This window comes from Lepidochelys kempii, chromosome 9, assembly GCF_965140265.1.
Source record: "Lepidochelys kempii isolate rLepKem1 chromosome 9, rLepKem1.hap2, whole genome shotgun sequence".
Lineage (NCBI taxonomy): Eukaryota > Metazoa > Chordata > Testudines > Cheloniidae > Lepidochelys > Lepidochelys kempii.
In genome coordinates this window covers 79,279,941-79,306,790 of record NC_133264.1, presented here as the reverse complement: position 1 = coordinate 79,306,790, position 26,850 = coordinate 79,279,941, and the positions used below count along the sequence as shown (strand labels likewise).

The 26,850-nt window shown below is 46.5% G+C and overlaps 1 protein-coding gene across 2 annotated transcripts; it reads right to left on the bottom strand.

Moving 5' to 3' along the window:
* Window positions 1-1,863: 1,863 nt before the first annotated feature.
* On the bottom strand, window positions 1,864-21,702 carry EDA2R (ectodysplasin A2 receptor). 2 transcript variants are annotated; one of them, XM_073360999.1, is made up of 11 exons: window positions 21,530-21,702; window positions 18,600-18,685; window positions 14,902-15,034; window positions 13,495-13,605; window positions 12,257-12,435; window positions 11,689-11,774; window positions 10,033-10,197; window positions 9,392-9,538; window positions 8,193-8,725; window positions 7,263-7,311; window positions 1,864-6,402 (listed from the first exon to the last, which is right to left on the bottom strand). In XM_073360999.1, exons 3-11 carry the CDS (start codon window positions 14,947-14,949, stop codon window positions 6,107-6,109), a joined length of 1,614 nt encoding a protein of 537 aa, XP_073217100.1. In that variant the 5' UTR covers window positions 14,950-15,034; window positions 18,600-18,685; window positions 21,530-21,702; the 3' UTR covers window positions 1,864-6,106. The 2 variants fall into 2 exon arrangements, with proteins under 2 accessions (XP_073217100.1, XP_073217099.1); XM_073360998.1 differs by lacking the exon at window positions 18,600-18,685 and having other exon boundaries at window positions 7,263-7,314.
* Between the last annotated feature and the right edge of the window lie 5,148 nt (window positions 21,703-26,850).

Here is a 26,850-nt window from a genome sequence, read left to right as displayed (position 1 = left end):
GAGCCTTATTTTCAGAGGTGCTAAATACCCACAGCTTCCATAGACTTCTGCAGGAGTTGTGAAAATCAAATCCAAGGCATCTCAAGCTGGGCACCCAAAAGCAGTGGGCCACTCTTTAAAATTCTGGCATTAGTAAATAACTTTGGGCCCAGTCCTGCTCCCACTGAAGTCAAGGGAGTTTTGCCCATCAACTTACCTGGAAGCAGGACCTTGAACTCCTGTTACATTATTCCTAACCATTAAAGGCCCAGTCCTGCAACCCCTTACTCAGACAATCAATCCTCTTCAAAGAATTTCATTGAAGCCAATGGGATGACTCACACAAGAATTACTTGCATAAGGGGTTGCTTGGGCCCCTAATTTGCTACACGCAGAAGAGTAACTAGAATCCAGTTAAACTAGGCAAAAACAGTCCCATCCTGTATTTAATGAACACTTTCATTAAATACACCATAATTGAACAGCTATACTGTGATTGGTCTAGTGAATACAGCCAGAGTGTGCGTCACAGTAGCTTATCTGCATGCTATACTTGAACAAAGAACCTTACATCGCAACCGCTTCATTCCTAAGGCAGAAGTTAATAAGGTTTGTCAATGAATAATATTGATCAGCCTCTGAACAACACAGTACGCAGCTTAAAAATGATAGGGCACCTTAAAATATATACATAAAAACCTTGAACTAGGGAAAGGACATGTTCGCTTAGACCAAATTCTTCAAAAGGAAAAACTCCTTTACATTGTGCTTTCCCCATTCACCAGCAAGGCTACCAGGTGAGATCAGCAAGGACAAACACCACATCAGCAAGTGGCAAGAATTTGCAACACACATTATAATACTCACATACAGAAATCACTGATTGTTAACACTTACAAAAGGATCAGCAGCATTTACCCAAGTTTAGCTTTTTCTCCCAGAGTGTAACTCCAGAGGATCATTCACTCTTAATTACATGATTATGCTGCTGAGCACTTATAGACACAGCAGCCCCTGAAACAAATGAAGGACAAGGGAAAGCCTTACATTCAAACTGGGCTGGATCCTGCATGGGGGCACTGCTGAGCACTCTCAGTGCTCCCCCTGAAGTCAATGGGAACTGATGTACTCAGCTTGCAAAACTAACTCATGGGGCAGAACTACCATTGATTCCAATAACCCATAGTTGGTGACATGAAGGGCAGGTGAAAATCCATCACACTAGTGACCAGATTTTGATTTCACTGGTATAGGAGTAAATCCTGAGTAGCCACTTAAGTCAATGACGTTACTACAAATTTATGTCGGTATAACAGAGATCAGGATCTTGGCCCCAGATCTGCATTTGCCCTGAGATGTTTTACATTTCAGGCACCTTTTTAATTAGTGCTGCATAGTTAAGTAACCAAGTAATGAGGGATAATTTATTGACATTTTAACTTAGAAGGGATAAAACGTTCAATACCTCTGTTTACTGCAAGGCAATCTCAAAAACTGCAACGAGTTGACCTTGACTTTGCCAGAGGCGAATAGCAGACAGGGAAAGCATCATGTCCAGCTTTAGGTGGCCATGCCCCGCATGAGTTGACTTGTCCTCAACAGATACCAATGTCTATTAGTAACAAACCATCCAGGCAAAATGCACACTTGAGTTTAAACAAGGCAATACTGCCCCCTGCTGGCTGCCGGGAGAAACCATGCCTTTAATTACTCCATAAAAGGCAAACACCAATTAATTATAATCTAATTACACATTCCCATGTGGTCTGTGTTCTCAGCCAACTTCAGGCACCCAGAGCTATGATAACAGCCAAGGGATTGCTATGATCAGATGAACCCAATGGGGTTTTGATATATGCATTTCCTATTGTCAAACTTTCAACCGTAACATGTAATAATGAAATCACAATACACGTCAGTCTGTTAAGACAGCCTTTACATGTCAGTTAATTAGTAATGAAATGGTTTTAGCTAGCCCAGCACTGGAACTGTCAATACCAGGGGCTCTCTAATCAGAGCTCTAGTCTTAAAAATATTCAGACATTACTCAGAACAACAGACCAGGGGCGTTACTGAGTGCACAAAGGTATAGTAGATGGCAGCCTATCCTGGGCTTAAAAGAGAGCTGACGTTTCTGTCCGAGGCTGGGATACACAGCTGATTTCAGAAAAGTGCAGAACAGTGCACACTTCTTGGACTGTAAATAGTCTGAAAATGTAACTTAGGGGAAAGAGGGCAGGAAAAAGGCAGGAAAATGCACAGAAATAAAGGGAGAAGAGGGGAGCCTGAGACACAGGATAGGAAAGGGAGGAACCATGTACCACAGGCCAAATCCTGATCCCATTGCAGTTAATGATTGTTTTGCCTCTGACTTTAATGGGACCAGGCTTTATGCTACTAGAACAGCTCTGTCATTCTCATTTGCCTCCCGTCTGAGGGTTTCTAAGGAGGCTGTGAACATTAATGGAGTAGGCCTCACAACAGATCTGCGAGGTAGGAGAGTATTATTGTCCCTACATTAGAAGTGGGGAAACAGGAATGGAGAGGTGAAGTGACCTCCCAGACACATTCAACATGTGTGGCATAGCTATGTGCGAATCTCCTGACTTCGTGTTATGCTTTATCCACAAGACCATCCTTCTGCTTTGTCCCTTTATAGCTTGATGGCTGCCAAGCACCCTTGGTAACTGGCATAAGCAATATGTTTTTCGCTCTGGAGAGTTGTTTACTAAACACAGGGAAAACCACCACCCTTTCTGCTCTCTAGCCCCTCAACTTCTGCAAAACATACCCGGAACACTCAGCAGCAGGGACACGGTGTTCTCAAATGTACCAGTGTGGTCCCTGGCAATCCACTGATGCTCAGGCAATGTGAATGAAATTAAGACAGCACTGTCAACAGCTTATGGTTCTTAGCTGGGATAAGGTGAAAGGTTTAATCAGGGACAGTCCAGCTCATTTTTCCCAAAGCTCTTGGGAAGATGAACAGTGCCCACAATGCTAACTGGATGCAGATGGTCTGATATTTTGCACCCTATTGCCTATGCACTTTGGCAGCGCTATGTATGCTCAGCAAAACTCCCTCCTCACCACCCAGTATTGTTCTAGGGACCCTAGCATCAGTGAAACTCTGAGTATATCCCAGAGCTCATGAGGTTAACTCTGCATTGGACTTGAACCCTCAAGGGTGTAGCAGGATGAAACAGACTAAATGGGGTAACTCCAACGCCAGCCCCAGATATCGGTCTCAAGCCTTCACTAAAAAAAGCAATCCCCACGTGCTGAGGTGCAGCAAAATACAGCACACATGGGAAATGTCATGCAGCCCAACACCATCACCCTGTGCAATGTGGAGCTAGCCACATTCTTCTCCATTCTTGTTTGAAACAGCCAGCTCCACACACTGGGCAAGAACCCAGGAGAGATTATTAAAAAGGCACCTCCTTTCCCATCCACTAGGTGTCAAGGTTGTGTCACCAATGAAGTAAAGATCCACCTGAAGATGGTGTTCTAGGGAGCCTATGTCATCTGCCACTTGACAGAGCCACACTCAATCCCACCTAGAGTGAACCACAGTGAAACAATGTGTTTTATGGAATCCGAATGAAAGCCCGCATCTGTCTGAATTCATGGCAAAGTGCTGATTGCAATCAGGCTCCCAGCAACACCTCTCCTTCTGGAGCAGCTGCTCTGTCAAAATGAACTCACTATGAAAGGAATCCATCACAGCTGAGTGCCAGGGCTGAAAAACACATCAATATAACAGAGTATGTCACATGCCCTGAGTGCTAGGGTCCTCTCATGAATGGACCGTGGGTGTGTTCTGCAACCACAAAACAGACTATCACAGCTGATCACCAGGGCTGGATTCCTGTCCTCTCTCCGGGAGGTGTGGGGTGTGTCATCTGGCAGGATTTCTCCAGCCTTACAGGAGACTTGGATTGTTTCATATTCTACAACTTCCTCCCACCAATCCAATTTGTCAGATAGCAGTTCAAAGTGTAACCTGCTCCTACTTAATGCACAGTAACAAGAGAAGCTGGTGGCAGCTTTGAGAAAATAGCACAAGAACCTGCAGCCACCAACCTTGGAAGCTGCCTCCAGATACCAGTTCCAGGAACTTCAGGAAGTCTAACACAGCCAAACCATGGCAAGCTCTGACAAATCCTCCTAGAGAAAATTAAAGTCAGAAGAGTGTGTCCCTATGGAACAGCCATTCTCAGAAACCAGAAAATGAGGTCATCTTTAGTCTGAACAACACATTATGTTAAAATAAGGCCGCTTCACCACTAATGGCATGATTACTTTAACAGGCAGCATAACATGGCCAGGAAACAAACCTCTGGACACCAGAGTCATTCAGCTAAATCAAATACACATGGCACTGGGATGAGAAGTCATACTTTCCTGCTCTTCCAATAGAAGCCTCTTGCAGGCAAATGGCAACCCTGGGAGTAGTATTTAGCCTCCCTGCACAGGCTAATAATCAGAACCTGACCACACAAAGGTCTGATTAATTCCAGTAGGGGGCGTTATGCACATGGCAGTACATTACACTAGCAGTGAGAAAATACTTCTGAGAATACTCCATGGTGTTTCATCCAGCATTTCCCATTATGAACTTGGCATAGTTAGTTCTTGAGGAGTTCCATCCTTTTAGTTTTTAATTAACTAGGGCAAAGGAATAGAGTGGTTGTGCCATTCAGACACCCTTCATTATTATACTGAGTTGATTTTCTTGTAGCTACATAACATACTAAACCCCACAGGCTCTGTTTTCCCACCATAGAATAGGAGCATCTCCCACAAAAGCCAATGGCAATGGCCTGCATCCTACAGCAAGAGAATTGGGCACCGGATGAGCTGAAAGCCAAGCCATCCCTCCAATCTGCACTTCAAAGGGGCGCCATCCAGGCCAAGTGGTCTCCATTTAGTGTTTAGAAGATGAGACCCTGTGGTGCTCACAGGAGGGGCAATGGAGGGGAGACCCTGACTCTGGATTACACATCCAAATTCCCACAAGGGTTTTGTTTGTGTCACGTGTTCTAAAAACTTCAGATGTGCAGAAGAGTCGAATATGTGCTGTGCTGTCCTCCAAACATCAGCACAGAGGAGCCCGTTAGCAAGCCCCTTAGGGCAAGGGAGCTGAAGTGCTTTGCAGAAGACTGGGGAATGCAGCAAGTACCCTGCCATCTGCACTGGAGCAAACTCCACCATGCTTAAAAAAATCCTGACCCACAATTAGAAATATCGCTTAACGAAAACGGTACTATTCCACAGCCAGGAAATACAATTAAACACACTGCTATTTTGGTATGGCACACAGAAATTCAGCGCATGAGTCCCTCCTCCCCGGCCAAAAAAAAAACAAAAAAAAAAAGAAAGGAGTGGCAGCTAAACAACCCTTCTCCAAGAACAGGTCCCCTGGTCGATGCACAAAAGGAGAAGTAAACAAAAAGGCAGCCACAGCAGAAAGCTGAGCAGAAAGCCAGCAAAATACAATGTCTGCCAAATGGAGAAGGCCCACATCTAAAAAGTGGGGGGGAAGAACAAATGATTATCAGGTCTCTAAGAGGAAGATACAATCAGCTGCAGGGGAGAAATCCAACACAGAGGGTCCAGACCCTCTGAGCTCCATCTTAGAGTTGGGGGATATTTTCACACACCACCATCCAGCCCCTCACTCAAAGAGTTCAATCATTACAGCTGAGATGTGATTCAAGGAAACACTGTGTGCTTGAAGGGCCCATTATAAATCCACACCTACCCATGGAGGCAAATGGCCCTGTAACCATGCATGGTGACCATGAGGGCCACGTTTCTGGGCATCAATATAAACACGTATGAAGAAATGTGGCATTTGGAGGTACCACGTGCAGCTGCCAGCTATCACCAGCACAAGGTAGGTCTCAAGCAGTGGACAAGAGAGAGAAGTTTGCTGAGTGAGCACTCACAGACTCATCATTCTACTGTGATTCTACCCCAAGGATTCAAAGGCAACCCCCACACAGCCCACAAAGAATGGGTAGGAAACCAGGCAGCAGCATCGCTGCCAGATTCACCCAGCCAAAATGATGCCTGGAGTTGCCCCTCCCTCTGTGTGCGGAGGCAGCAACGTGGGTTTCCCCTAGTGTTGGCAGCCCTGGGCCTGGCTCATAATGAAATGATCACAGAGTAGGAGCAAGGCGTCGAAGCGCTGGAGTCGCTGTAGGACCCGGGCCAGGGCGGGAACAGTGACTGTGTCTCCTGAGGAGGCGAGGTGAGCAACGAGCTGCTTGAATCCAGACATCCTGCTCACCAGATGGGATGGGACCCCCAGCTCCACCCCCACGTGGCTGAAATTCTTGAGACCAGACAAGCAAGGGTCCAACTGGAAGCCGAGTGACAGCACCAAGGAGTGGGGGAGCTGTGCTATGGGGAGACCTGGGGATGGCAGAAAAGTGAGATGAGAGCCTGTCTACTTAGCGAGGGAAGGGTGTCCTGAAAATAAGGCAGTGAGGCCCATACCACGGCCCCTGTCCCACCCATCTGATGGGCAGCTGCAACACCCCCTTCTGCCTGGCCTCACCACAGAGGGAACTTTTGCCACAGGGCACCAATGCATATCCTTTCAGAGCTTAGCCGCATGGAACCTGCCTCTCAGCCCCAGGGGAGCTTAATCCTCACCACAAGCAGACTTTTCAAACTGCCAGGGGGTGCTTGATCCCCGGCTCTGCCCCAAGCCCAGCCCCCAATCCACCCCTTCCCCCAAAGCCCCACCCCCACTCCGCTTCTTCTTGCCTCCACTCCACCCCTGCCCAGCCTCTTCCCATGCACCCTGTCCCCCAAGTGCACCGCGTCCCCGCTCCTCCCCCTCCCTCCCAGCCTCCCTGCATGCGGCGGGAGGTGCTGATCGGCGGGCGGAAGGTGTTGGGGCGGGGGAGCTGATAGGAGGCTGCCAGTGGGTGCTCAGCACTCACCATTTTTTCCCCTATGGGTGCTCCAGCCCCTCAGCACCCACGGAGTCAGAGCCTACGATCCTCACTGTTAATAGAGATAAACTATGTGCCTGTCCCCCAACCCACCCACATTCCAAAGTGTATCACAGAAGGGCTTGTCTATTCCCCGCATTAATGCCACAGGCCCCGTGAAAGAGGGTCAGCCACAGATCTCTATGTCAACAGTCAGTGCGACACTGGCCAGGCTGGGGCTCTGCAGGTGCCCCTCACCCCATGGTCTGCCTCCACCTGAACCCCAGGGGAGCAAGGGCATGACTGAAAAATGCTGCCCAGACATCCACTCACCTTGTGTGGCTCTGCTAATCTCACTCACAAGGCTCAGGACATCATTCACCTGCTAAGACAAAGACCCCAAGGATTGGGGAGATTCATCAGAGAATGAGCAACAATCACATGTGGATCTTGTCAGTGCTCCACTCACAGGACCTACCATGTATTAGTAATGGCCTGGATATTTCTATTCAGGACATCACCACTCAATTAGGACAGCAACCCTATTAAGATGCTCTAAGTTCTTCCAGCAAACCATCATCTCAATAAAGAAGTACTTGAACCTAAACTAGTAACTTAATTACCTGCTAGACATTTTTTAGACTTTTGTTAATCACTAATCCGTCACAAACTGGTGAGGAGACCAGATGGCTCAGGGGACTGGGAAGCTGAGTTGTTCACCACTAGGTCAGTTTTCCATACTGGCAAACATGCAAAGATGATCCGTGGGTGATGCAAGGATCAGGTGAAGTGCACAGTTCCTGCTGAGTTAAGGATATGCTTGAACTTTGCCCTTTTGCCAGGCTGAGTATCTGAACCCAGCCCAGGTTGGTAGTGACTGAGTTTTGCTACCATCTGATAGCTCTTTGGTGGCCCTTAGATAAGTTGGTGGGTCTTAGACCAGTTCCTTGCAAACAGAAAAAGCACCACAACTGGCGACTTCCCTTGGGCTCTCAACACCAGTTAGTTTAATGGTGGAAGTGTTACGTGCTACCCTGGCCAACGGGAACTGGGCGGTGTCCCTTCCCAAACTCATACCACACAGTTCACTGAACGGCAGACGGTTATGACTTTTGGACGGTCACTACCAGCCAGTGCTACATCTGAACCTGCTCAGAGGTGAAACGTTTTGTACCCCCAGCCCCTCCAATATCCCGTCCCTCCCTGTGTGAGCCCCGTAGTAGCTGTTATTATACAGAGGGGGACAAGATGGGAAGAACTTACAGGCTGCTCCCTGCTTTCAGCAGTGGGAATTTGGAAGGATGAGGATGACCCCCTGGCAGGGTCCAGATCAAGTTCACTTTGTGTTATCAGAGGGGCACCAAACAGGGGCACTTCAAGGGTTAGTTCATCTGTATGTCTCCGGACCCTCTGAGCCACCTGCTTCTCTGCATCCTCCTGGTTTTTGGTACCCGTAAACTCAGCCTGGGTGGAGAACTTCTGCAGATCTAGCTCCGTGCATTCCACCGGGGCATGGGGCCACCTGGGTTGCATCTCTGAAGCACATGATGAGAAGGGAGTCAGGGCCTCTGTGAACCCAGCTGGGCCCTGCCTGGCATCAGAGGATGACGAGACCCCCGCAGAATAGTCGCTGAACCCTGAGTTCCTTATCAGGGGTTGGGTCTCCAAGACGCTCCTCGCCAGCTGGGATTTGGGATTGGGGCTGATGGCAATCGCTTCCGCATTGGGCTGGAGAGCAGGGATCTGCAGGCCTATGGCTTCACCATCCGAAATGAACTGAACCGGTTCAACGGGACCTGGAACCAGAAACCCCATGGCTTAAAAGTATGTTGGTTTCCCTTCCACCAGCCTCTCCACCTGCCAGGGCTTGGCCTCCCTCCAGTCAACCACTCCTTAAAAACCCCATTTCCCCCGGGGCACTGCACTGCCAATGCCTGTCTCCAGCTGCAGAGGAACAGACAGGACAGGACTACTCAGTGCCTTTTGTCTGCGAGGTGGTAGTGAGCACTGCTGAACAAAGCAAGGCTCCCCGCTCTTCCAGGGGTCGATCACCAGCCCTCCAGGGTCACTCCCACTGCAACAGTCAAGCACTCTCTCCTCCAGAACCCACACATCCCTAGGAGAGAAAGACACTGAAGCTGGAGGAGTGAAACCTACATCTTCCCAAAGCCAGTGCAACGTCTTCTGAGTTCAGAATCCTCCCCAGGCTTCCACCTTTCACCCTGAGGAAGATTCCTAGTGGCACTGGGCTCTGTCCACCTTGATTATTCCAGTGTCTGACCACAGGGGCTGACCCTGGCAGTAAGCCTCATGGCAGCAGAGATTTTGACAGCCCGCCAATGGGGTGCTCCTTCCTGCCTGAGGAATGGAAACTGAACAGATATTATGATGTGAGGGTCACAGCCCAGCCTGCCCTTCCCCCCAGACCCAAGCTAAAGCAGCAGAGCAATGAGAGACGTTACCTTCTGCTTGCCTGGAGCATGGGCTCAGGTTCTTCACACCCAAGCAGCAGGGACTAGACATCTGTTCCTCACAGGGAAACCTGCTTGGCATGGCTGAGGCCCAGAACATCACCCTCTGGGCCGAGAAACTCTGGGTCCTCAGAAACACTTTAAAGGATAAAGAGCAACTGATATCAGCAAAGACCTGACTTGTTTTCCCAGAATGCACTCGGCCATCTGGTACGGCTATCTATTTGGTGACTGTAAAATTTAGGAGCAATCAGGCCTCGCTTCCTGGCATGGAGAGGGCTAGTGCCGTGCACTGTTCCCCATGCAGCTGTGCCAATGCCCCTCAATCGTATCTCTCTAACCTACTCCTCCTTGCTGTTTCCCTCATCCTCTTAATTGTTTCAGCCTCTGCTGCTCTAGCCCTGGCCCCCTCACCTCCACAACTGCCAAAATCTCCTCAGTCTTGACCCAGCCTGGGAAAACCCGAGAAGAGAAAGCACTAACCTCGCAAGTGACAACCTTGCTGGCCCCACCTGGAACGCTGTTGGAATCTGAGCCCTTACATCCTCCTCCTCCTCCTCTTCCCTGCTATTTCTAGGGAAGAGGGGGCAGGGCAAGGAGGACCAGAGGGATGCTGCTTTGCATTTACTCACCTCGCTGACACTGGCTCTTCCAGAAGCGCTTGCAGCAGATGATGGCGAGTGCCAGCAGCACCAACGCAATGATGACTAGCGCACTGCTGGTTAGCACTAGGAGGGCAGTGTCCTGGGGAGGTACTGTGGGAATCGCTGCCTTCACCAGGCTAGACCTGGAGCTGCCTGCAAACATACCAGCCAAAGACAGAGGTCAGAGTCCCATCATCACCACATGGTGAGCTGCAGGATGCTACAGAAAAGAAAGCAGACAGGACCAGTGCAGCACAGATCCAGCCTGGAGTGATTAGTACATGACCAGTTACAAGGATATTAATCCCTTAGGACAAGAGGTCTCAACCTGGAAGTTAAAAGCACCTAAGGGGTTTAGGAGCCTAATTCCCACTGACAGTCAAAGAAAGTTAATGGACTTTGACCACTTAAGAGTGACTTAGGAATCTCTGTCAGAGATAGGGGATATTGAATTACATGCACCACTGGCTTGCTCCACTCCACCATTCCTCCCACCTCCTGTTACTCTTAGGAATCTAAGTCCATTAACTTTCTTTGACTGTCAGTGTGAATTAGGCTTCTAAACCCCTTAGGTGCTTTTGAAAATTGAATATAATAATCCAGTGCCATCCAGTAGCACGGTATTTTTAGCTCCAGTTTACAGATGGAGAAACTGAGACACAAGCAGTTTAAGTGACTTGTCCACAGCCAGTGTGACTCAGTGGCAGAACCACCAACTGGACCCAGGAGGACTGAGAAACAACAGCTAAAATTATCTCCCGGCTGCAGAACGACGGCAAAGTGAAGGGGATGATTTTCCTTGATTTTTAACAACAGAAATAACAAACCATTACAGGATAGAGAATGGCTGAGCTGCTGAGTCTGACCACACAGATACTCACGTTTACCATGGCACTGCTGGCCCCAGCTGCCCCTCCCCTCCATACATATACTGTCAGTATTTCCTTGGTCAGATCGCACTGGGGCAGAATTCTTCTGCTACAGCTAGCGTAATAAACTTCAAAACAAGGACTAGTCATTTAAATGAATAAGCACAGCCTCTGCAAGGACACTCATGAGGACAGAAACAACAAAAAGCCTCAACCTTCATGTTTCAGGGCAAAAGATGATCGGCAGCAGGGGTCAGGAGGGAATTTTCTTTTGCACACTTAGGGCAAGTTTACACTACAGAATTACTTTGCTATAACTACTTCAGTCAAGGGCATAAAGAATCCACAGCCCGAGTGATGTAATTATACTGACCTAAGCGCTGGGGTAGACAGTGTTATGTTGGTGGGAGAGCTTCTCCCGCCAATGAAGCTAACGCCTCTCGCGGAGGTGGATTAACTAAACCACCAGGAAAGTTGTTCTCTCCCGTCGGCTTAGAGTGTCCTCATTAAAGCGGTACAGCAGCACAACTATGCCAATGCAGCGTTTTAAGTGCAGACCTACCCTTAGTTATACCGTGGGGGGTTATGCCTTCATTTGAAGCGTGTAATTGGCCACTGTCGGAGACAGGTGATACTGAATTACATGCACCACTGCCCCGCTCCACTCCACCACTCCTCCCATCTCCTGTTAATCCTGCAGGGCTCACCCCGTGCCCTGTGGAATAACATGTTACACAGCGAAAGACAGCAGGTTGCAGTGCTGCGGGCTACGTACACTGAGGCTCAGAGGAAGGCGTCTGCTTTGTGCATGGGATGCATTCCAGATCCTGCAGCCCGCCAATCCGGGTTTTACTGTAAAACCTGCCAAAGAGAAAGTGGAGAATGCTCTAACAACAGGACAAGGTATAAGAGAATTGTATATATCAGGGATCGACAACCTTTGGCATGTGAGCCGCCAGGGTAAGCCCCCTGGCGCGCTGGGCCGGTTTGTTTACCTGCCGCGTCCGCAGGTTTGGCCGATCGCAGCTCCCACTCCCACAGGTTCACCACTCCAGGCCAATGGGGGCTGCAGAAAGCCGCGGCCAGCACATCCCTCAGCCCACACCGCTTCCCGCAGCTCCCATTGGCCTGGAGCAGCGAACCGCGGCCAGTGGGAGCTGCGAGTGGCCGAACCTGCGGACGCGGCAGGTAAACAAACCGTCCCGGCCTGCCAGGGGGCTTAACCTAGAGGGCCATGTGCCAAAGGTTGCAGATCCTGGTATATCTCATCTTTTTGAACAGCACCTCCCTATGCCCTCCCAAGAGCATCTGCTGCTGGTGTTCCAGCTGCCAGCTGTACTCACCCTGGCAGACATTCCCCACAGGCTGCATTGGAAGTGGCAGTGCAGTTGGATTTCTGGACACGGTTGATGAGGGGGCAGGAAAGACAAGGTTTGCAACCATGGAACCCCCAGCTGTCCTTAAACCTCCTGGGAGGGCAAGCAGTGCACTGTGCATCCCTTCCTTCACCATAGCCACACTCCTGCAAGAGACAAGCGCAGGGCCATGTCTGAGACAAAGAAACGGCATCAGATCCGAAGATACCACGGAGGGAAGAAGCTGTCCTATTCTCTAGAGGCAGATGGCTTCTCTTCAGTGAGAGAATTCTCCGTTGCCTTTCACACTCTGGGCAACTCACATCTTTGCACTGCACTGAAGCAGACAGCAGCAGTGCTGTGTCTGTGCAAACAAATGGGGCAGCCATTCTGCACTCAGCAATAGCTCACACATTGCCTCAATCACTGAAACTTGTTTTATTGCGAGGGAGATGCTGGTGTAATGCTGTGCCCTCGGGGGGAGGAGAGGGTTTGCTGGCAGCTGGGATCAAACAGTATTAGCCTGAGTTAGTCAAGGCTATACAGGCTCACTAACCTCAATGGAGTGTGTAAATCACACCCATTCAGTATGGCGTTCTGTCCCCTTCTAGTGGTGACTGGATCATATATAGAGATTGAGGAGTCTATAGTCTTGGTGAACAGAGCTAGGTCTCTTAGCTTAGGCATAGATGCTCATTTATAGAGCCAGAGATCCCAGGTGGAAACCTGCTGCCAGTGACCCACACAAGGACAGAGGTTAAGGGTCTATTTCAAGAGTGGGTGAGGTTCTGTGACCTGCAATGTGCAGGAGGTCAGACTAGATGATCACGATGGTCCCTTCTGACCTAAAAGTCTATAAGTCTATGAGACATTGTCTAGCTCTGACCAGAACACTGGAGTTATCCACCAGAGGGATTTTTGACTTCCCCTGGGAGCTGGAGAGGATGGACTCTCCTTGGTGTTTACGTAATAAGATGCACCAATTTGAAACCTCTCCTTACTTATGGTACTTCCATCTTCCCATCCTCCTATCCCTATCCCTGCATCACTTATGATCAGTGGAATAGTCTAACCTCCCATGCAAATGAAGCTCTGTTCTTTTTAAAGGCACAGGCGCCCATATCAGAGAAAGCTCTAACTCTATCCTTCTAGTAAAGGCTAGCAGAGGATTCATCTAGTACCACCAGTGCCAACAATCCAGGTTCATCTCAGAGCAGCCAAATTACCTTGGAAAGCTCCCATCCAGGGCCACACTCTCTGCAAGGAACACACTTCCTGTGCTCATCCAGATACTCACTCTCCTGGCATTCCATTGGGTTTGGAGCAGCACCTCGGACCTGGAGAAACAACTGGGGTTACTACAAGTCCCAGAACACTCCTGAGGTGAACCAAGCATGTTGTTTACTGGGCAAAGCTTTCTCATTGGAAGGAACATTTGCCTGCATTCTTTGCACACTGTGGCCACTGGGAGCTGTGGGCAGCTGTGCCTGCGGACGGTCAATGTAAACAAACTGCCTTGTGGCCTGCCAGCGGATTACCCTGATGGGCCGCATGCAGCCCGCGGGCCGCAGGTTGCCCATCACTGCTTTAGTAGATGCTTGTGTTGCACCAGGAAAACCTGACTTTGGCAAGAGCAAAGCCATGTGCCTTCTTCCCAAAGAGCAGTAAGAGGTGCAACTGGCTAAGCAGAGACAGAGGAGGGACTTAAGTAGTAGGTCATGCAGCTGAACTGTCCATTCCTTGTGCCATTTGGTTGCACTTAAAAGTGAAGTGAGGTGCTGTCAGTTTTTATTTCCAAACTCATGTTGGACACTCTTTTTTAAGTTCAGGTCAGCAGCTTCCCTCATGGGAAATAACTTGTTATCCTGGTCTGCTAAACAGTCGGACTATTCCTAACTTACAAGCATCACAAAGATCTACGTAAATGGAGCAGTGGAAAGTACCACCAATGTGGTATCCAGATCTGCAGAGAGCACCAAACTGGATGGAGCACACAAAGCAGATGTTCAATCCAGAGCCTTAGTTGGTATAGAGCTGGCGAGAGGCAAATACCTCCACTCAGAGGAGCTCATGTTCATGTGATTTGGCATGAAAACAGTGCAAGAGAAGATAAGTTAACTACACAGTCTTGGGTCAGTGGGGCAGAAGGAATCTGGGGATACGTAATATGGGGCACAGAACATAGCAAGGGATAACTATCAGTTCTCTGAAGAACTAAAGCCACACTTTATATTACTGGGCACCATACTGCCACCCAAGATTTTAATGCAATGAATGGAATTCATGGCCAGAACTCAGCACAAGACACAAAACTGATTTGAATCCTCTGCTTCAAACTGAACAGAACTAGTCAAAGGCACTAGGTAAGGCTAGCCTACAGACTTACAGCCTGGTCATGCATTCCTTGGTGAAATCCTGGCCCCACTGAAGTCACTGGCAAAACTCCTATTGAGTTCAGCGGGGCCTGGATTTCAGCCCCCCCCCCCCCCGAATTCATTTGGAATTTGGACCATGCAAATAATACAGACCAGAGAGAGCAGAGCACATAGAGAGAATTCAACAGAAATCAAACTGAAGCTATTAAAACACATTAGGCAGAGTTTTTGGTTCATTTGTTTCAAGTGGGTTCCTACCTCGGTGACAAGAAATAGGGTAAAAACCAGCATTGGGCCTCTCTTCATGTCACTTCTCTCATAACCTCATGCACCAAATGAGGAAAGGAATTAATAACGCCGTGTCTGCCTCATGAGGTCGGCTCATTGGAATCTAAACATTAAAGAAGAGTACAAAGGGCTTGAGAAACATGCTTTCAAAGGAAGCTACTGTTCTAACTTGAAACAATTCAAAAATGGGTGGAGCGCAAGTTTTTGTCAGTCCAGCCACAGGCCTCATTAGGAGCAAGTCAAAGGACAGCCTGACTAATGTTCACATAGTAGGGCCTAGTAACATACTGGAAAGAATGATGTTACAGCAGTAGATATATGAGCCCTCTCCACTTCTCTTCCTGCCCCAGTCATAACCCATTTCTATCTATGCCACCATTTGAAACTGTAAATTTCATTTTGTCACAAACAAAATGAAAAGGGCCCCTCAGTAAATGTTCCTTGTTATGCCTTTTCAGCCCGCTCAGGTCTGATCTCCTACCACCCTTATGAGCCCTATGCAAAGTAGGCTGCACTTTGGAAGTGGGCTATTGGCCAGGCTTTTCCCACTATCCAAACAATCAGGACTCATCTCATGTGGCGTCTCCACTGGATAAGCACAGAAAGCAAGATATTAGTTATTACTATCAACTCACATACCCTGAGCAAAATTAAGGGCACTAAATTTATCTAGCCCAGTAAAGCAAAGATCGCAGAAGGGATGAGATCACAGTCCATAAATAGCTTCAAGATTACTGACACGATAGAGTAAATAGAGTTTGTCATAGTCTCAGAAGATGGTGGTCAGGGAGCTATGGGCTGAAGCTAAAGGAGGAAATGTTTAGGCTCAATATTAATGTCTAGTTAGGGCCTATTTCCATTAGAAAAAAATAGAAATGAGCCTGAACCATCATCCCAAATATGAACCAATCACAGATTTGAATCCAAGTTCATATCTGAAATTTGTCTCCATAATAGGGTGACTCCAAACACCTTGAAACTTTGGATAAGTTCAGTGTTTGAAGCCCCAAGTTCAGCACTGTTTAGATCCATGGTTTTGCGTCTGCTCATTATAGAGGTAAAACATTCAGATATGGAGTTTGGAATGGAGGCTTTGATTTGGGCCCATATCTATGAATAAAAACAAATGGAATAAGAGCAAATTCCCAAGTGAAGTGGAAAGGCACCATTCACTAGGGTGTCTTAAGAACAATGGGGACCTGATCTTGGTGGGGGACCCCAGGTGACACCCTAGTACAAAAAATAAATAGTAATAAAAAAGAACAGGCAAGGTGAGACAATAATAGGAATGATGTAGGGAGTAGGCCTCCCAAATATAGTTTTATCCTTCATAATCTTTTCTATCCTTTGTATCTATGGTTCCATGGTCCTCACTCCTGTTTAGCAATACCTGGCCATTGAAAGCTTTATTGAATTTCTGGTGTGGGTTACAGCAGTGGAATTTTTAAAATTTTCTCGTATAATACCAAAACCAAGGCCATCAATTTACTTGTGAAGTCTAATTTGTAAGTGAAATTTACATAAACAAAACAAGCTCACACAGCATTGTCATTGTGGGGGCCTCGGGTACAGTGCACCTCAGTGCCTCCTATTCTCTGCTTATGACACATAATAGTATAGTCTCCTATGGGCTACAATGCTTGGGTCTAGTTCTGATTGCTGGATTTAGTTTGGAGGTGCTGGTGGCCTGCGATATGCAGGAGGTCAGACTAGATGATCTGGTGGTCTTAAACTCTATGACTGCCCTCAATAGAAAGCCACCTTGAGATTCTAAAAAAGAAAAGGAGGACTTGTGGCACCTTAGAGACTAACCAATTTAGTTGAGCATAAGCTTTCGTGAGCTACAGCTCACTTCATCGGATGCATACTGTGGAAAGTGTAAAAGATCTTTTTATATACACACAAAGCATGAAAAAATACCTTCTCCCACCCCACTCTCCTGCTGGTAATAGCTTATCTAAAGAGATCACTCTCCTTACAATGTGTATGATAATCAAGTTGGGCTATTACCAGCAGGAGAGTGAGTTTGTGGGGGGTTGGGGGGGGGCAGAGGGTGAGAAAACCTGGATTTGTGCTAGAGATTTGGGTGGGAGGAGGTATTGTTTCATGGTCTCTGTGTATATAATGTCTTCTGCAGTTTCCACAGTATGCATCCGATGAAGCGAACTGTAGCTCACGAAAGCTTATGCTCAAATAAATTGGTTAGTCTCTAAGGTGCCACAAGTACTCCTTTTCTTTTTGCGAATACAGACTAACACGGCTGTTACTCTGAAACTTGAGATTCTAGTAAGTGGTTAAAACATCTGATCCCAATTAGGTTAAAATGAGCTATTCTCCCATCTCTGCAGAAGCTGTACAGAATCTCAAAGCAACTGCCAGAATAAGATCTCATTTTCCGGATAGGGACCTAAACATCTCACAGTATCAGTCTCTTCACTGATTTTATAGGGAAACAACCTACAGTCATTGTTCTGCATTAATGGGAATCTATGAACTTGGTGAATAAAACCTGTTAAATTATTGAATGATTTCATGATTTGTTAAAAATCTCAGTGAAAACAGCTTTCCCCTATTTAAACACTCCCTTGTATGTGTAATATGCACCCAAAATACCGCACTAAAACTATTGTAAAATGAAGTGGTTTGAACCATTAATGTAGAATACCATAGTTTTGGTAAACTTGCTGTTTTCTGCAGTTCCACCATTCTTATCCCACTGGGTTAGACTGCAGCATTTATGCCAGGGCCCTGGGGAGGGGTGGGGCAGGACAGCATCAGCGAGACTGTATCTCGGGAGACAACCTCACAGTGGATGAATCTGATGAACTCCCAGGCGCACCAGCCATACCCCTCTCTTATGGCATCATGCTTCCCAGGGGAAGCACAAGACCCTGCACTCCCCAGAGTACAGGAACTGCAGAGACTGCTGGTATAGGAGGCCCTTAGGTAGCTGCAAAAAGCGGGAGGAAGCTTCACCCTTGCACTCCGCCACAGTGTGCCCATGCAAGGGCCACTCACAGCGTAGCCTTTTAACTAGACAATAGGATATTTCACGGAGGACTTAACAAGCTAGACTGGCACCTCGCAATACATAGATCTACAACTGCATACTGAGGCCCTGATTAAAAGCCCACTGAAGTCAATGGGAGTGTTTGGATTAGGCCCTACCTAACTTGCACTTTCCTTGAACATTGGTCAGACTTCATATTCAACTGAAAACTGTTGTTTTTTTCCCCCAGTAGATGCTTGATTTATAAATATCCAAAGCACTGAATTGAAATAAAAATCCAGAAACTGACAGCAAAACTCAAATTCTTTCACGGAAGATCCCTGAAATTCGAGGGTGCATTTTGTTTTTGGTTTATAACCCTAGTCTGACCTACAATCTTTACACAGTGAAGAAAATATATATTTGTTTGATAAACGCTTGCCATCTTTTGAGATGGTTCCTGCTGTTCCTAATGGATTTCAAGGCGTCTGTCTACATTTTCAAAGTGGCAAAGGGATTTCAATGGACCAGGATAGTGGCATCAGGTTTAGCATTACTGGATTATCAGGCCAACATATTAGAGTTAAGGGATCATAGAAGATGTGCCTAGTCTTTGCTGGTAACATACAGCACTACTTGCAATATACCAAAACAGGAAAAATTGCTATAAAACACTTACTGCATATCTGAAGTTGGCAGCTGGTAGAATTGGGCAGTGGAAAACAGGTCAGGCAGATTAAATGCCATCATGTGGGTTATATGTTGCTTTAAAAAAGAAAGAATGACAATGTTAAATAAAAGCAACAGGAGAAAAAGAATTTTTTAAAATCCCAAAATATTAACCTGGAAAATATTCCTGCATGTCTAGGATTTTCCCCTGCTATTAGTCAAGTCCCTGCCTTTAGTGCAAATATCTTCTGTTCCCCAATCACTCAGTGCTATTCATTTTGTTCTGCAAGCATTTCTTGACACTATATTTGCTTAATATATAGGACTCTGAGCCAAATTCTTCTATCTTTACTCATATCAAATAGTACCTTACTTTGTAAACAGTCCCACTGATTTTAACATGGTTACCTGCAGAATAAGGTATTGCTCGTCATAAGTAAAAAGTGGCTGAATCTTTTAGCCTGGTTTGGAAATAAACATGTTTTTCAGTGAACTTGTAGACTTTCTCCGAGTCACAAAAAGGCCAGTAAGTGTGTAATTTGTAATACTTCAAGCTAAAAGTTTTGTTTTCTGTTTATTTTTAGAAGAAAACACCCCAATATCAAAAGTGGGAGTGTGCAGTGCTGATTTTACATCTCTCTGACATGATGGCAATTTTTTAATTTCCCACTCTTGTCGTAATGGTCATTTTAGACTTCTGTTTGTTTCTTTCAACTGTGTTCTAACAGCAAATAAAATGAGACTTTAAAATACAGTAATAATACCCAATGCAGGAGTTATTGTATTATTATTATGTGCATTCCTGTAGTGCTCACAGCACGCAAAATGCCATTTGAACACATAGGAAGACCTATATCATCCCCAAAAGAATTTAATCCGAAGCCCCAATCATGTGCTGGGATCTGATTAATACAGAACTCCGCACCCATGTGAAGTTCTGTTTTACTTCAGTGAGATTCCTCAGGAGTGCTGAGAGCCAAGTTAGCAAATCACAATGCAGGATTGAGACTTAAGATGACAAACAATACAGGAAAGAAAGGGATACACTTGAGACCTTGAAATCAATGGGACTGCTCATGTACATACAGTTTGTCTTGTGCATAAGTGTTTGCAGGATCATGGCCATAATATGTATAATTTTTATATACAATATATGTTTTATATACATACTTATACACTAGGATCAAGATCGCCAAATGTGACTAGTCTGTGTTGGGGGTTGTTTGAGTATTTTTCAGTGCCTCAAATTTTTGGATAACCAATCTGAGCACCCATTTTCTAAAAATCAGGCCATTTTAGAGTGTCTCAAACTGACTTCCCAAAATCACTGGTATCTTTTGAAAATCTTGGCTTCTTTTTTGTCTGTTTGTTTTTCTCCTCAACCTATCCATTATTAACTGGCCAGTTTCTTGATTATTGTAACAATTTTTTGTACCCCCATGTTACTCCTTTTTGCTTTTGTCCTCTTTAATGTCTAACACATAATACCACTGACAACCTGTCATTCATACTCAGCTCAAAGGAAAAAAATTGTGCCTAATTTGTAATTAATTTTACAAAGAAAACCATTTCTAATCTGTACTTACTAAGAATTACTCCAAATGAACATAAAAATGCTTAGTACATTTCAGTTGCTAGACAGAAGAATTTAAAATATTTACAGATGAAGAGCACACCCAGAGATACCATAAATGTTATCCACACAGTGCTCAGGAAATGCATTTTTAAGAATTAAAGAAATTATCAACTACTAGATCAACTGCTAGCTCATTATTTATTAAAAACTTGAATATGAAGTGTTACGATCATAGAAAAAGTGGCTTGTACTCATCCATATTTGCGGGTGCCAATCCTAAACTCAACAGCGTAGTTTATAATAAATAACCAATCAGATTATTAATTTGTAATCTTCACTAATAGTTTTCGTTGGCTGCAATCTCAGCCTTGAAATCTACAGCTCAGCGCTCTAAACACTTTGGTGTCTGCTGTGTTTTAGAATCGGGCACGCCACCCCCGCAATCGCTTGAGTTCAAGTGTCGAAACCTGCAGCGTGCCCTTGCAGACCAGAGTGGTGTCACTTACCAGTGACTCTTTGGCGCGCAGTCAAAGTATTCCAGGGTTTATTCCAAAGTCTGCGTTTGCAGGGAGCAGACTATCTGGGCCGTTTGTAAAGCGAGCAGATGAACCCCCATCCGCGGGGAGTGGGAGACAGAGCTAAGGCTGGAGACTGTACCTGCAAGTCCTGACTTGCCCAGCGCACCACGTGTCAGTATCAGTTTCCTTCCTCTCCGGACCCTTTGCACAGCTAGTGCAGATCCGTTACCCCCTCGCTCCCGGGAAGAAACGGAGGGCCCTGCTTTCCAGTTTGGTACCGGACAATCATAACCTAGACTCTGAGCGCGGAAACTTACAAGGAAAGCTGATTAAGAAGACCGATCCTTCCTGGCAGCCCGCTTCTCTTCTCCCTACAAGGATCTCTAGCTGAGACAGAGACAGGCTCGCCCACTGGAGCCTCTCCATCCCCTGCAGCACAAACGGCAAAGGGCGAGGGATGCTCCAGCGCGCTGGGATATGCCCAGGCATGTACACAGCACAGCGACTCCGCAGGCTATGAACCAGCCCCAGACCTGTTCATGCCGGAGAGCCCGAGCCAGAGCGAAAGCAATGCACGGGCCGGGATTGGACACACGCAACCCAGGCGGACAAGTAGATTCAGGGCGCCGCATCTCGATTACAGCCGCTACATACCGGGCATTCCCCGGTTGTTTAGCATCTAGAGATGCGGAGTAACCTCAGCCGCCCCGGCAGGCTGGGTGGGAAGTCCAGGGACAAGACGAGGCAGCTCAGACACAGAGAGGTGATAGGCAAATAACTGCCCTACCCATGAGACAGGCAAGCACCAAAAGGCATCAGGTGCCAGGCAAACATGTCCCATTTTACCTGCTTCCCAGCCGCAGCGATCCTGGTGCGGGCTCCTGAGCAAGTCCGGGCTGTTCTGCCCTGCCCCAGGCAGACCCACCGGCTGGCCCGCAGCCCCACGGTTGATGAAATCAGCTGCAACACCCACCCGCCCTCCTGCCCTGGAGGGACCCACGAGAGGCGAAGTTCCACCCCGGGACTCCGCCCCCACGGGCAGGCCCGGCTCCCCATTGGATATAAGCAGCCCTCCTGGGCGAGGCGATGCAGATCAGCCTGCCCAAAGGGGCGGGGCCTGACGGCGGCAAACAAGGTGGTGGATGTCGAACGGTTCGCCGCGGCGGCCGGGCTGGGGACAGCCTCAGGGTCTGTGGCTGAAGTGCATTACCAATAAGCAGCAGGGCGGAGTGGCTTGAGAAGGGGTCACAGCAGCACAGCGAGCAGTTTGGGGTTATTTCGAAAACTGCGAGGCACAGAACAGCAGGGCAGCGTAATGCTACACAATAGCACCACGAGATGCAGGAGAACACAACAGGACAGACCAATGCAATCCAACACAACAGCACAGCACGTCATAATATGAAAACGGGGTGTAATAAAATACCCTATGGCCACACAGTACAATAAAAACAGGCGGAGTGCAGCGATACAGTAGGACAGGATAGTTCATAAGAGTATGGTAGTACCATGGTTAGAACAAAACCACAGCAGAACCACCCCAGTTATAGAGTGCAGTATCCTGCAGTGATAATTGCAACACCGTTCACTGACCTCAACCAAGTAAAATATAATACATACAATGATGAACACAAACAAGAATGACAGAGATACCATTAAGCCATATAGCACTGCCTCTGGAACAGAAAAGGACAGTCACGCTAAACACAGACAGGGAATACCAATCACTGCAATGCCCTTATTTTGGGTAGATACTTGATATATTGCACCTGGCAGAGAAACAAGAGTTTTGTCTGCTATTATTAATTTTTACTACTGTACACCTAGCAGCCCCAGTCATGCACCTGGATCACATTGTGCTAGGCACTGTACAAACAGAAGAAAAAGACAGTCCCTTCCTTAAATAAGGCTATTATTTAAAGGAGTACTAGTCGCACCTTAGAGACTAAGCAATTTATTTGAGCATAAGCTTTCGTGAGCTACGGCTCACTTCATCGGATGAAGTGAGCTGTAGCTCACGAAAGCTTATGCTCAAATAAATTACTTAGTCTCTAAGGTGCAAAGTGAGCTGTAGCTCACGAAAGCTTGTGCTCAAATCAATTGGTTAGTCTCTAAGATGCGACTAGTACTCCTTTTCTTTTTGCGAATACAGACTAACACGGCTGCTACTCTGAAATCTATAATATAATATAAGAGAAGGGGGACATAAGGAAACATTGAGACTAGAGATGATCATAAAAACTTGGATGGAACTGTCAGAAAATGCAGTTTGTTAAAACAGAAACGCTTTGTGAAATCATATCAATTTTGCTGAAATTTTGTTTTGGAGAAATAAAGGGGGAAATTTTCCAACAATGTTGAAATGTCCTATTTGTATATTTTCAGCACAAAATATTTCAATTTTTTTCTTTTGAAACAACTTTTCATATTGATTTTAAAAATTTTGTATTATATAGTATAATACAATAATATACATGTAAAATAAAAGGAAGATTAAACTTTTCAATTTTGTTGAAAAAAACATTTTGATGGCCTGAAACAATTTTCCCCGTAGACTTTTCTTTCACAGAGATGATATGAGACAACAAAGAGATGATATTGGTCAGCACGCTACGCTGGTTTCAGCATACCGGTTGCGTAACTGTTGTCCACTTTTTGCACATTGGCAACAGTTGTGTAGTGTGCCAGTGAAGTATTTTAAATTTGTTATAAATACAACCTGATGCAACTGTATAAAACAATGTTACACAATAGTACAATATGACAATAGACCAGCATGCAATAGAATTGTACAACACTGCAACATAATACAGTACAGCATAAACATTGTTTATTAAGTCAGGGGATGTGGAACTTATACAGATAAACAGGGGTTTGGATGCATAAAGAACTTTGCTATGTATTTGATATGGGTTGGTGGTTATGATAATTTTAAATGAGTTTTTGGAAGGACAGTCAGGTGGTCCCCAAGTGCACTGGGACGCAGGAGATCTGGGTTCATTTTTCAGCTCTGCCTTAGACTTCCAGTATGACAATGGGCAAGTCTCTTATTCTCTATGCCTCAGTGCCCCATCTGTAAAATGGGGATCATAACTTTATTTTTCTCACCGTTTGTCTGCCTTGTACTTTGTACTGCCTTGTGAACTCTGTGGGGCAGGGACTATTTCCCACTAATTATATAGGTACAGTGCCTAGCACAGTGAGACCTCCTAGCACCATTGCAACACAAAATAAATGTTGGCGTGGATAGAGCACTGGACTGGAACACAGGAGACTGAGGTTTTATTTCAGCTCTCTCACTGTCCTGCTGGGTGACCTTAGGCAAGTCATTTCCCCTCTCTTTGCCTCAATTTTCCCTTCTGTAAAATGGGAATAATTATAGAAGATTAGGAATGGAAGAGACCTCAGGAGGTCTTCTAGTCCAACCCCGTGCTCAAAGCAGGACCAACACCAACTAAATCATCCCAGCCAGGGCTTTGTCAAGCCAGGCCTTAAAAACCTCTAAGGATGGAGATTCCACCACCTCCCTAGGTAACCCATTCCAGTACTTCACCACCCTCCTAGTGAAATAGTTTTTCCTAATATCCAACCTAAATCTCCCCCACTGCAACTTGAGACCATTACTCCTTGTTCTGTCATCTGCTACCACTGACAACAGTCTAGAGCCATCCTCTTTGGAACCCCCTTTCAGATAGTTGAAAGCAGCTATCAAATCCCCCCTCATTCTTCTCTTCCGCAGACTAAACATCCCCAGTTCCCTCAGCCTCTCCTCATAACTCATGTGTTCCAGTCCCCTAATAATTTTTGTTGCCCTCCGCTGGACTCTTTCCAGTTTTTCCACATCCTTCTTGTAGTGTGGGGCCCAAAACTGGACACAGTACTCCAGATGAGGCCTCACCAGTGTCAAATAGAGGGGAACGATCACATCCCTCAATCTGCTGGCAATGCCCCTACTTATACATCACAAAACGCCATTGGCCTTCTTGGCAACAAGGGCACACTGTTGGCTCAGATCCAGCTTCTCGTCCACTGTAACCCCTAGGTCCTTTTCTGAAGAACTGCTGCCAAGCCATTCGTTCCCTAGTCTGTAGCGGAGCATTGGATTCTTCCGTCCTAAGTGCAGGACTCTGCACTTGTCCTTGTTGAACCTCATCCGATTTCTTTTGGCCCAATCCTCCAATTTGTCTAGGTCACTCTGGACCCTATCCCTACCCTCCAGCATATCTACCTCTCCCCCAAGCTTAGTGTCATCTGCAAACTTGCTGAGGGTGCAATCCATCCCATCATCCAGATCATGAATGAAGATGTTGAACAAAACCAGCTCCAGGACCAACCTCTGGGGCACTCCGCTTGATACCAGCTGCCAACTGGACATCGAGCTGTTGATCACTACCTGCTGAGCCCGACAATCTAGCCAGCTTTCTATCCACCTTATAGTCCATTCATCCAATCCATACTTTTTTAATTTGCTGGCAAGAATACTGTGGGAGACCATATCTAAAGCTTTGCTGAAGTCCAGATATATCACATCCACTGCTTTCCCCATATCCACAGAGCCAGTTATTTCATCACAGAAGGCAATCAGGTTGGTCAGGCATGACTTGCCCTTGGTGAATCCATGTTGACTGTTCCTGATTACCTTCCTCTCCTCGAAGTACTTCAAAATGGTATCCTTGAGGACCTGCTCCATGATTTTTCTAGGGACTGAGGTGAGGCTTAATGGTCTGTAGTTCCCTGGGTTCTCCTTCCCTTTATTAAAGATGGGCACTATATTGGCCCTTTTCCAATTGTCCAGGACCTCGCCCGATCGCCATGAGTTTTCAAAGATAATGGCCAATGGCTGTGCAATCACATCAGCCAATTCCCTCAGCACCTTTGGATGCATTAAATCTGGACCCATGGACTTGTGCATGTTCACCTTTTCTAAATAGCCTTTAACCTGTTCTTTTATCACTGAGGGCTGCTCAACTCCTCCCCATACTGTGTTGCCCCTTGTCTGTGAAGACCGAGGCAAAAAGAGCATAGAGTACTTCAGCTTTTTCCACATCATCTGTCACTAGGTAGCCTCCCCCATTCACTAAGGGTCCCACACTTTCCCTGACCTTTTTCTTGTTGCTAACATACCTGTAGAAACCTTTCTTGTTACTGTTCACATCCCTTGCTAACTGCAACTCCAGTTGTGTTCTGGTTACACCCCTGCGTGCTCGAGCAATATTTTTATACTCCTCCCTAGTCATCTGTCCAAGTTTCCACTTTTTGTAAGCTTCCTTTTTGTGTTTAAGCTCACCAAAGATTTCACTTTTAAGCCAAGCTGGTCACCTGCCATATTTGCTGTTCTTTCTGCACATCGGGATGGTTTGTTCCTGTGCCCGCAATAAGGCTTCTTTAAAATACAGCCAGCTTTCCTGGACTCCTTTCCCCCTCATATTAGCCTTCCAAGGGATCCCTAGGGGAGTCAAAGTCTGCTTTTCTGAAGTCCAGAGTCTGTATTTTGCTGCTCTCCTTTCTTCCTTTTGTGAGGATCCTAAACTCAACCGTCTCATGGTCACGGTTTCCCAGGTTGCCACCCACTTCTACTTCCTCTACCAATTCTTCCCTGTTTGTAAGCAGCAGGTGAAGAGGAGAACGGTCCCTGGTTGGTTCCTCCAGTAATTGCACCAGGAAGTTGTCTCCAACATTCTCCAAAAACGTCCTTGATTGTTTGTGTACTGCTGTGTTGCTCTCCCAACAGATGTCAGGGTCATTGAAGTCCCCCATTAGAACCAGGGCCGGTGTTCTGGAAACTTCAGTTAATTGTCTGAAGAAAGCCTCATCCACCTCATCCTCCTGGTCTGGTGGTCTATAACACATGCCCACCACGACATCACCCTTGTTGCTCTCAGTTCTAAACTTAACCCAAAGACTCTCAACAGGCTTTTCTCCAGTTTCATACTGGAGCTCTGAGCAATCGTACTGCTCTCTTACATACAGGGCAACTCCTCCAGCTTTCCTCCCCTGCCTGTCCTTCCTGAACAGTTTATACCCATCCATGACAGTGCTCCAGTCATGTGAGTTACCCCACCAAGTCTCTGTTATTCCAATCACATCATAGTTCTTTAACTGTGCCAGGACTTCCAATTCTTCCTGTTTGTTTCCCAGGCTTCTTGCGTTCGTGTACCTGCACCTAA

Bases quoted from the DNA above. Each gene is read 5' to 3' on its own strand.
- EDA2R (XM_073360998.1), bottom strand. From the start codon at position 14,949: ATGAAGAGAGGCCCAATGCTGGTTTTTACCCTATTTCTTGTCACCGAG. The intron at 12,436-13,494 runs GTAATTTGGCTG...TGTCTCTTGCAG, and splicing joins CTGGATGGGAGCTTTCCAAG to GAGTGTGGCTATGGTGAAGG. The intron at 10,198-11,688 runs GTACGTAGCCCG...GTATGTTTGCAG, and splicing joins GCCTTCCTCTGAGCCTCAGT to GCAGCTCCAGGTCTAGCCTG.